The sequence below is a fragment of the Drosophila mauritiana genome, chromosome 3R, assembly GCF_004382145.1.
Source record: "Drosophila mauritiana strain mau12 chromosome 3R, ASM438214v1, whole genome shotgun sequence".
Taxonomy (NCBI): domain Eukaryota; kingdom Metazoa; phylum Arthropoda; class Insecta; order Diptera; family Drosophilidae; genus Drosophila; species Drosophila mauritiana.
In genome coordinates, this window is record NC_046670.1 from 2,445,362 (window position 1) to 2,456,588 (window position 11,227).

Below are 11,227 nucleotides of genomic sequence, written 5' to 3' on the forward strand. Positions count from 1 at the left end.
GACTCCAAATTTATACATTATCGAATATATTCATGATTTTTTACAAGATTCTACAATGAATATTCAAACAGTAAATATGAAAAAACATTGTATTTCTTCATTTAAGGAAACGAATCGAAATACCTTCTGTTAAAACTTAAATCAACTGTGTTTAGCTGTCTGATTTCGGTGACGCAAAAACATTTTTAATTGTTTACAGATTCAATAAACTCTGCGTGAGACACACTACAATCACCTCGCTTAATCACAGTTCTCTAGCTTTTATAGTGCCCGAGATCACAGCATTCATACGAACGATCCTGATTAAGAATATATACATATAACATATAGGGTCGAAAAGGCATCCATCTAGCTCTTACATACTTATCAACGAGTCTACTAAGCCCTTTTATGCCATAAGTTAATTGAATTAAATTAAGATTTAAAGTAGGTTAGCTGCGCCACAATTTACATTCTGAAAATTAAAAAAAAAAATGTTCTACCAGCTGAATTTATATTAAAAAATAATAACTCTATTTAAGAAATAATTTAATTCATTAAATATAATATAGATAATATTCATAATTTTGAATCGGTTATACAAACAACGGCGCGCCTTACTTTTAAGACAACAAATAAAGCGCCACCTTTCGTCCAAATAACTAATTATACTTTTACCAGCAAGCCAAGCACCACCTTCCGGATGTTTCGGGGCTCAATACAGTGAACTTTTGTAAGATTGTACATGTCACGACAATGTCTCAATGCTACGAAATCTCATTAAATGTAAAATGTGCTACGAATAAATCGACGAAAATATGACGACTCGGTTCATTTGAGAAATGAAAAAAGGAAACAAATTCTGTAGTGATTACAAGTCAACCATCGGGTGAAAGCTTGTGGCGTATTTTTTCCTGTGCCATTACTTTGTGATTGTCAGGAAATGTTAGCTCAATTAACATCAGATTAAATACATGCCTCTTAGAAAATTATGATGAATTGTAAAACTATAAAAGTGCTCGGTTAGTTGTGAAGTCTCTATAGCTCTGGTTTGAATGAATGATATGCACCTATTTTGCATTGCGTTGCAGAGGTTCGCATATTCTGTTGATTTTTACACTATATGAATTTACATAAGTAAGGAAATTAATTTTTTATTTCCAGTGCATGGAAATGGTATTTCTTGAAACTAAATTGGCATACGACGGTATTTACTTGAAGACCGGTTGGTATTTATTATCGTTCCCGGCGCGGCCACACTGCTGACTAATAATTTTCTTATTTTGTAAATATTGGACTTTAATACAATTTAGGGCGATGCACGGACGCGTAAAAGTGAGGACAACGGAGGAGGAGCGCGAGCGGAAGAAGAAGGAACAGGCTCTGAAGGTGCGGGCCTACCGTGCAGCCATGGGAAGAATTCAGAAGAAGAGGGATGCAGGCGAGCTGGACAACGAAATGCTGAGCCTGACGGTTCAGATCTTGCTGCGGAATCCGGATGTCAGCACGCTGTGGAACATACGCAGGGAGTGCGTGCTGGAGAAGCTGTCCAGGCTAAAGGAAGAGGAGACCGCGTGCGAGACGCCCGGCGAGGAGAAGCCCGAGGAGGAAAACCAAACCGTGGAGGATAAGACGGGTGAAGAGAAAGCCGCTGCCGAGGACAAGTCCCATTCCATTTTCACCTGCGAACTGGACCTCACCGAGCAGTGCCTTATGGTCAACCCGAAGTCCTACAACGCCTGGCACCACCGCTGCTGGACCCTAGAACAGAATCCCAGGGCCGACTGGCAGCGGGAGGTGCAACTGTGCAACAAGTACCTCAAATTCGACGAGCGCAACTTCCACACCTGGGACTACAGACGCTATGTGACCGGCAAGGCCATGGTTCCGGCCGCCCAGGAGCTGGACTTTTGCACCGAGAAGATCAGGGTTAACTTCTCCAACTACTCCAGCTGGCACCACCGCAGTCTCCTGCTTCCGGAGCTCTACCCCAACCAGCAGAGAGACCGGCCCATGAGTGAGGAGAAGTTGCAGAAGGAGCTTGAAATGGTGCTGACGGCTGCTTTCACGGATCCCAACGACAGCAGTGCTTGGTTCTACCAGCGCTGGTTGCTGGGCAGCGGCGCCCAATTGGATCGGGCTCCTAGAATAGCTGCTTTTCGACTGGAGTCACATGGAGCAATACTCGCCCTAGACAAGCCCTACCCAGATATCACACAACTGAAGACTGAGTTAGTTGGGGGAGGACAGACGATTTTACTGGAGTCCTGGCTACCAGTGGACAAGCGTGGAACCAGTTGGAAGTGCCAGCAGAACTTCGATTACCAAAGAAAATCAACTTACTCCCTTAGGCTCTCCGATCAGAAGGTTGACCTCTTGCCCCTGTCTGGCTCGGAAAACGGAGCCTATTACTTTGCGCCGCCACATGGCACCGCGAGTTGCAGCAAGGATCTCCTGGCGGAGCTGCAAACGCAGCTGCAATCCTGCCTAGATCTTCTGGAGTTTGAGCCGGACAGCAAGTGGACCCTACTAACAAGTGCCCTTCTCATGCGTGCTATCGATTTCTCAGCCAATCACGAAACGAGCTTGGCGCACTTGGCCAAGTTGGAAAAGGTGGATTCCTTGAGAGAGGGTTACTACAAGGACCTCGCTGCTAGGTGGACCTTGGAGTGGGAGCTTGCCAAGTGGCCTCAATCTGCCGACTTTCCCAAGAGATTCGACATAGCGGATGACGTACTGCTGGAATCGCTTCCCTATGATCAATACTTAGTCATCGCTGATGAAATAACCTTGCCCAACAAACTACGAGACAAATTGGGGGAATCAGTGCCCAAAACGTTTGCAGACTTGAAGTTGCAGTCATAGACCATCGGTGAATTGGTTTCGATAAGCTAGGCCATATTTTACATTTGGTGCTGAACCGTCTTTGGCGATTTTGAAAGTTTTGAAAGAAGTGCAACCAATCGCTAAATTCCATTTTGCAATTATTCCTATTTATTCCTTTGTACGAGTATGAGAAGAAATGTTATGTGCATTATTAAAACTTATTATTACGCTCATTGTATATCGATGGCAAATATACAAATAGTAAAATATCCGCGATTAGTTTTCCTTTAAATTGGAAATGAGATTAATTTTGCTCCATGTTTATCAAGATAGATTTCCTATTTAAGGAAGCTGTAAGCTTGTTATTTCCAAGTCTTATAACCAACAAATTGAACATGCATTCTAGAAAAAGTTTTTAAAAGGCTCTTTGTCGAAATTCACACAACACATGTTTGCTTCTATCCGCAAGTGAAATCGCTGACATCCGCAGCCATCCATTATCGAATGTTCCACGAGTTAAATGGGAAAACCATCAACACTGCTGCATGGAACCGCTGGCTACTTTAAGCGGTCCCGGAATCTGCCACAATGCTGAGGGTTTCTTTGACATTGCCACCATGTTGCAGATGCAGTTGCTGCTGCGCTTCTGTTGTTGCCACCGATGTCGCCTCGTGTGTGCAGCGGGGAGCTGCGAGATTTGCGGTTTTTTGGCGGCTCTTGTGGCTATATAAATTATGCAAGACCCTCGAGGAGGAGATGCTCGTCGACGGGATGGCGATGCGAGGAGCTCAATGCGCGTCCACAACATTGGCAGCCGCATGTCATTACGTGCCGCAGCTGCACGAAGGAGACTCACTGAAAGAAAAATAAGGATTCTAGATAAAATTGGTCCAAAATGGATATAGAACGTTAAATTATAGAGTCTACTTTAGATTCTACAGTAGATCTCGAAGTATGGTTGGCCCTACACCTATTTGGCCAGTTAGTTGTGAGGAATCATCCTAAAGCGTTTAAGCCTGGTAAAATAGTTTATATAAGCAACTATGATTTGCTTACTCTTCGCTACACTAAGTTTTGTTAGGTGCAGCGGCAGCAGAGTGGGCGGGAGGGGACTTCCAAGGCGGAGAGGCGTTTGACAGGCATGTGAAAGGCCGCCAGACGTGCCTGGAGCTAAGCTCCTGGCAGGCGCCATTCCCACTTGGGCGTTAATACTCGCCTGCAGGTGCTCGGGCAGGAAGGCGGGCGGGCAGGAGGTGCAGCTGTCACCTGGCAGGCCACAGTGGCACACATGTCGTATGCGCAATGTTTGGGCATGGGAATTTAATGGAGCCAGTCGGGCGGATGGTTATATCCTGCTATCATATTAACATTAGCAGACGCCTTGGCATTCAAATTTCCGCCTCACCCAGTCGACACCACATCCGATGGAATACTCGTACTCCTGCCACTAGCTGCAGCCCGTATAGCGACATAATCTTAATTATGCCAATGCCATTTCTTGCAAATATTTTGCCACGACTCCGGAAAACGTGACGCTGGCAAGATGCAGCTCATTAAAATGTTCGGGGCCAATTACTGGGGTGTAGGGGGTGGCAAGTGGGAGGGGCGCTGCTGCTGCAGCTGCATCTTATCTGAGCGCACAGAGTCGCAAACTTAATTAATGGGACAAGTCGATGAGAAAGGTCAGGAAACATGGCGGCGGAAAGGAGCTAACAGATAGATGCCCGTCAAGATGCAATCTCGCTGGTGGCCTAATAGATGACTTTGCGGGTCGAAACTCGCAGGGCTGCATATGTACTAGTCCACACTGTCATAGTCATAGTAATAAATTTAATAACACCATCAGAAAAACATCAGATAATTTGCGAATGTTTAGTTATTGAATATTCGACATATGGATTTTCTCCGTTTAATTGCATTTTTTAGGACCATCACCATCGTGTTTTATTGTGGCTAGTCCTTAGAACAAACAGGTTTACTTAATTTCAATCAAATAAACTTGGGAGCCACACCTGTACTATTTGTAAGCGAGGTGTATGGGTTTATAATCACAAGATCTCATGTACAAGGGTTTGATTGAAGGTAGTGCATTTCATTTTGAGATCTTAAGATCTGATGATGGCTGATTATGATGATGATAGACAAACTTCTAGGTTTCTAGATACCCGTTATTAAATTTATAGGAGTGCTTAAGGATAGAAATTGTCAAAAAAAGTCATAAGTGCGGGCGTGACAGTTTTTCACTAGATCAGGATGCTTACATCCTAGCTTTTATAGTTAAAAAGATCACATCGTTCATAAGGACATACATACAGAGATAGCCTAATAGACTTGTCTCGTGATCCTGATTAAGAATATTTTTAATATTATTCTTAATAGGGTATACAAAATTTCCATCTACCTGTTACATATTTTTTTCATGAATCAGTATTTTAATTTACTTTACGACTAACAGATATAACAATTTAGGGATCGATGCCTCAAGCTTTTTGGCCTGGCAAAGAGATTGGGATGGAGAATGTGATTAAGTAGATTAAGTATATTTACTGTACAGTGTTAGAATAATAAACAATAATTTCGCTTTTGTAGCAGAGTATTCCCTATTGGTCACACAAATTTCGAAGTTTGATATCTTTTGAAATGGCTACTGGGATGTCTTTTGTTCCTACTGAAGAATAGAAGGTGATTCCGATCTATGGAAATATGAACCTTTGGCATTAAATAAACCAAACATTGATGAGATATTATGTTTCTACAGCAAATTTCGGACGAAAATTGCCACTTTGAGGGCCAGGGTACTAAATCACAGCCAGGTACTCACCAGCACTTGCTGGGAATATGGCCTTTGCACCTAGCCAGGGTTTTTCATTCTCTTACGACCGTAATAACATGCTCTCGAAATTGACTCGAAAATTGTATTTGTTTACCAAATTCGGACCCTTGCCCCACGTAACTAGATTTGGCAAACTGTGCCACATATCTCCGGCCAAGTCATGTGGAGCGGCGCCACAGCACTCATAATTTATTCGCCTACCATGGCAACTAGTGGAATCTCCCTCCTGTTTTGCTCCTAAATTATGTTTATATGTTGCCCGAGTACCCGCACCCACCCCTCACCACCTTCTTCCGAGAGAATAGACAGTGGAAATGGTCTTGAGTCCAGACAGAGCACACAATACACATGTTTCAGTGGTAGACAGTTTTTAGACGTGATAATGCAAGTGGAAAATCAGAAAAATATATTGTGACTGCCTTGCCTTGCCATTCAGCAGCAGTAGAAAATAGTATCGCAGTATGGAAAACAAAGGACTCCAGTGAGAGGAAAAAAGGGTGCCACATGTACTACAAATACACTTGGAACAGTTTTGAAAACAACCAGAAATGTAAAGTTTACACAAACTAGGTTTCTGACTCAATTTGAAAACATGCTAACATGCAAAAGAGATACTTTGGAATTTCGAAGTATCACTTAAAAAGAATTATATTATTATTATGTATATATACAAATTATAATCGCGTTTAGTGTGGTTCTCGATTCTCTGGCCAAGCATATGCATCATAATGTTTTTTCATCCTGGCCATTTGCCTCATTGGGACGGATGGGATGGATGGGTTGGATGGGTAGGATGGATGGGTAGGATGGGATGGATGCCACATAGAAGAGGGGCTCGGAATGATTTCTGTCTGCAGCTGTCACATAATGTTAACTTGGGGCTCTGTCTCGGCGGCGTGGGATGCATGAAAAACTCATTACGAGCAGCTGCAGCTGCGGTCACCCGAGTTTTCCATCCGATTTTCCCACCAGTGCACTGGTGTCTCCCGGCCGAGCTGAGCTGATCCTTAAATAAGTTGCGGCAAATTGGCCTGCCGGCGGCCAATTGAATATCCGCATCGATTGGGCTTAGGGCCGCCTGCACTTTTAATTGCATAACACATAGTTTCACGCTCCTTGCTTACACTTCACTTCACCTCACTCCACCCCACTTCACTCCTCCGCCGGCAACTTGGCAGCTCGAAAGTTCGCTTTAACAAGTGAGCAACTTTCAATGGGCAATTAAAAGGGCACACAAACCGGGGACAACAACAGTCCTGTGGTCTGGTGTGCCACACTATGGTATGGTGTTGTGTTGTGTTGTGTTGTGGAAGAGGAGGTCTCCAGCGCGAAGTCACCGGAAACGTTAACAAAATGCATAGCAGCACAGATTCAGCTAAAGTTTTCGGCCCGAAAGGCAATTAAAGTTTTGGCACCGACACAACAGAAACTCAAGTTGTGCACAGAGCGAAATAATTATGCTGTTCGGAGCAGAGGAAATCTCTTGGCTTCTTTCCACTTAGCTGCTGGTCTAATAAAGGCATTAATAACTACAAATTTGTTTTCTAATAACCAATACTTGCCCCAAAGAGCCCTGCAATTTGTTGCTGTGCTCAGCAGCTGGAAAAGGCCGCGCAGGATGGTGACTCTGGGATCCTCGACTTCTGCCCGCCAGTTGCCGCAGCTCCGGTCATAAATTTCGGAACCGAAGCACTGCAAGATCTGGCGATTGGGGATCTGCAATTGCATTTTACTTATGTGTATGAAACATTATGGCTTGTGCCCTCTATACAAATAACTTATTAATATTTACGCACAATTCAACCAGAGCATGGCGCCATCAAAGTCTGAGTCCTGTGACGTCACCACACACACCCACGCACACGCACACGGAAACCGGATGGGAAGGAGGGGCGGGGCTTATAAATTGCATATTTATGCACTATAAACATTAATTTACTTGCCATTTAGCTAGACGCACAGTTAATTGAAAACAACAATACCCAGGCAGCGCAGCAGAGGCAGTGGCCACATCACACACCCCTAGCCCGCCCCTTTTGGCCATAATGCAGCGGCGGCGGCAGAGCAAACAACTTTAAATTATGCAAGGAATAGGAAATGCAGCGCACAAAAATTGCAGCCATCGTGAAACTTTCACGGGCGGCGGGAAAGCAGGAAAAACGAATGCAAGGGGCGGGGGGCGGGGGGCGGGGAAGTAATGCCAAATTTAATTGCAATTAATGCGCAGTAAAGCGGAAGTGCCATAGAAACGGGGCAGCGCGTCCATGCTGCGCGGCCGGCATTTCCGGTTGGCGCCATGTTGCAGCCGGTGGGCTTCGAGTGGAGCCGGGTGGCACGCCCGATGTGTAAACAGGAATGCTCTTCCCGGTTCTCGGTTTAGCCCCAGGGATTAAAGTAATTGGGTAATGAGCTCTCACTGTGGCCTTTCCAGCAAGTGTTTAATCCACTTCCTATTTATATAAATCAGATGGGAACTACTTCAGTCGAGAGCCCAATTGTCATACGCATAAGATAAATCCCTTCTTAATCTAAAAACGCTGCTAAATTGAAAGCGTAAGCCCTATTTAGATAGATAGGTAGGTAGATAGACCTTTTCGTTCTCACATATTTTTTATATTAATACAAATCCAATTTATGATGTGATAGAGGTTTAAAGTTCAAAATTTAAACGATACCAAACCAGTTTTTTTATAGAGCCCAATTAGTGTCTACTAACAGATTCCTTTTTAAACAATTAAAACTATTACAAAATAGATTAAGATTGTTTTCAATCGGTTACTAAAGCTAATATTTACCATAAGCTGTAGTAACAATTTTAAATCTTTGTATAAAAGCATACCACACTCTTTCTACAAAAATTGCGGAAAAGAAAATAAACTGGGCATGAGGATTGCGTGTATAACGACCACTGCATCAAAAGCGAACTTAAAGTCATTTCTGTTGACCATATTTGATTGTTTTGAGTATTGAATATACGATTTTCCAAAACAACCCACAATGACCAGTCAGAGCAACAACACTACAAAAATGAACTAAGCTACAGAAGTATCGAATGAGATGAGCCTTGCGTGTTGCATATCCATATATACCCCAAATCCGTGACCCAAAATATTCAAATGGGCCGTGCGGAAACGGACGCACAAAGTAAGAAATCAAGTTTAAAGTGCCCCTGCCGTTTTCGTTTGGCAACATCGTTCGAGCCGCGTGACACCCGATAAAGGGATGGGGAGTCCGAGTTACATCCTACCTGGTTGCATTTACCTGGCGCCGTCGCGAAATTCAATTACTCGTGCACCATAAACCGATTAACTTATATAAATATTTATATCGCTGAAATGCAGTCGGTCGCCAATGGCTTTATGGTTCGTGCCGCCCGTTTGAAGGGCGCTTCCGGTGGGCGGTGGTCGGTAGTGGGGGCGGGGTCGTTGTAACGGGGGCGTGGCCTATCTGCGGGCGTGCGCCTGCATATGCAAACAGTTTTCCGGCGCGGCGTCGGGATCGTTGGTCATTCAGAAAAATGGAGCTGCGGCGCCAATAATTTCATTTGCATTTGCATTTGTTGCCGTTTATGGTCCACTCAAGTGTTGTCAGTTGACCGACCGGGTCCTCTCCTTTCGACCCCGCTCGGTCCACATCCCAAGTGTTTAATGATACCACGCTAGGTGTCATCCACAGGCAAGGACCCTCGAGGCCAGGACACAACAGAACTGAACTCAACTGAACAGAACTGTGTAGAACAGAAACAGCAGCCGGAAGGCATATCATTACAATGCGGCGACAATGGGCCGTTGCAGTTGCAGTTCGGTCGTAGATACACTGGGAAAAAGCACTCATGGAGTGCTCATTAATTACAACAAAGTACAGACAACTGGCTAAGATTTTCCATTTAAGTTGCCAACCAAACTTGGGACTCAGTGGGTTGGGATTTTTGGGCGGGATCTGCTGCTATCGATCCCAGTTTCTCTCAGTGCACTGTAGAGCATGTAGGTGGCAAGTGGCAACTACTTGTCTCCATAAATAGTTGCTAAACAGCAATGGGCCCGTGTAAGTGGCTGATGCGACGAGGAGCGAGTGGGTTCCATCCCAGGCGCCGCACGTGATTGGAGGGGACAGGACGCGGACAGCGGCAGTCAAGGGTTAATCTCGAGTTAAGTGATGCACTCGACCTCCGCTGGTTGGTGTGTCTGGTTAATTGAGTTACGCAGAGCGGCGCAGGGCAAGGCGAACTTTGATTGGGCTTTGGGCTATTTGTTGTCGGGCAACGTGCACAGTGTGGCTTGAGTTAGTCGCATGAATTAAGTGCCTAAGTACGGCACTTGGTTTACATCCGAACGCACAAGTCTGTTCAACAATTATGATTGTGTGGGCCACAAATCTGGCCATCCTGTTCGGCAGGAACTATCATCAGGTTGGGTAATTGAAAGGACTCGTGGAAGTGCCGTGTGAGAACTTCTCAATGCTCCCAATAAGCCAAGCCTTTGCAGTAATTAAATATTTGGTAAAATACTAGTGTGTAACGAAAAAAAAATTGTGGGAAAGATTCATGCCATATGACATGGCTATATCGACGAGGATACTAATACTGATCAAGAATATATACTATAAATAATTTAGAATATGTCTTTTTCACAGTGTCTTCAACTGAAATCAATATTACCTCTGCAAGGGTATAATATTTAAACAAAGGAAAGACAGGACATAACCATCGTATAATATACAAACTTTATAAAAAAGGTTCCTTAGTAATTTTCGTTATAAATTTAATATTGTTGAGGCTTTTATGATTAATCTTCCTAAAACAACTATTAAAGAAATATTAAACCGTGAATTATTTATCACAACTTAAGATGTGTTAGCGCAATCGAATTTGAGAACATCATTACATCATGACAGTTCGCTTGTACTATTCCACGCTCATCGAATTATCATCCTGAAGTGTTGGCACCCGAATTCCAAGCTCCATCGTCCATCGATTCCCCTACAGTGTCCATTGGCGTCCGTATTTCACCTGCAGGCTCAGCAGGAGTAGCTGCAACCGCTCCTTTCCCTCGTAGAGGCTTCTTTGCTTGTCCAGTCGATGGGTCACCAGGCGGCGCTGTAGGTGAGTCATCTGCTCCCGGATCCACATGTGGTTCGCCTGCAGGCGCCGCACCATCGCTAACAAATTCTCAGGCTGACCCACTTTCTCCAATTCTTCGTGCTCATCCGTGTCCTTGCCGAAGTCCAGTTCCATATCTGTGCCTGCGACGGCTGTGGAATGCGCGTCCATTGTGCAACCGAGTCGTGCTACACAGCAAAGGTAAATTGGTATAATGAATACACATATGTCAAATGAACAAAATATTTTTGAAATATCGTAAACACATGTTGGAAGCAAATACATACTATATCCTATGCTTTTTAGTTGTGGGAGTCTCATTTTTTTCAGTGTGCGAATCTGCTGGCGACAGAAGCGGACACTTGGAATAATTTATGCGTGCCAACTGGGTGGCAAACTTCCATCTAATCGCTTAATTCGGAGTTGCAAGAACTTTGGGCCCAAAATCCAGCATTCCATGCCGGAAACCTATACGCAAGTGAGTGAGTGCA

At 44.2% G+C, this 11,227-nt stretch overlaps 2 protein-coding genes across 2 annotated transcripts; one reads left to right on the forward strand and one right to left on the reverse strand.

The window, feature by feature from the left end:
- The first annotated feature begins 1,226 nt into the window (after window positions 1-1,226).
- LOC117144869 (geranylgeranyl transferase type-2 subunit alpha) lies at window positions 1,227-3,076 on the forward strand. Its single transcript, XM_033310277.1, has one exon. The coding sequence runs from the start codon at window positions 1,297-1,299 to the stop codon at window positions 2,842-2,844; it is 1,548 nt and encodes a 515-aa protein (XP_033166168.1). The 5' UTR covers window positions 1,227-1,296; the 3' UTR covers window positions 2,845-3,076.
- Window positions 3,077-10,351: 7,275 nt separating this feature from the next.
- Window positions 10,352-10,992, reverse strand: LOC117144626. The gene has a single exon (XM_033309921.1). The coding sequence runs from the start codon at window positions 10,905-10,907 to the stop codon at window positions 10,617-10,619; it is 291 nt and encodes a 96-aa protein (XP_033165812.1). The 5' UTR covers window positions 10,908-10,992; the 3' UTR covers window positions 10,352-10,616.
- Between the last annotated feature and the right edge of the window lie 235 nt (window positions 10,993-11,227).

Coding starts and splice junctions, on each gene's coding strand:
- LOC117144869 (XM_033310277.1), top strand. CDS start 1,297: ATGCACGGACGCGTAAAAGTGAGGACAACGGAGGAGGAGCGCGAGCGG.
- LOC117144626 (XM_033309921.1), bottom strand. CDS start 10,907: ATGGACGCGCATTCCACAGCCGTCGCAGGCACAGATATGGAACTGGAC.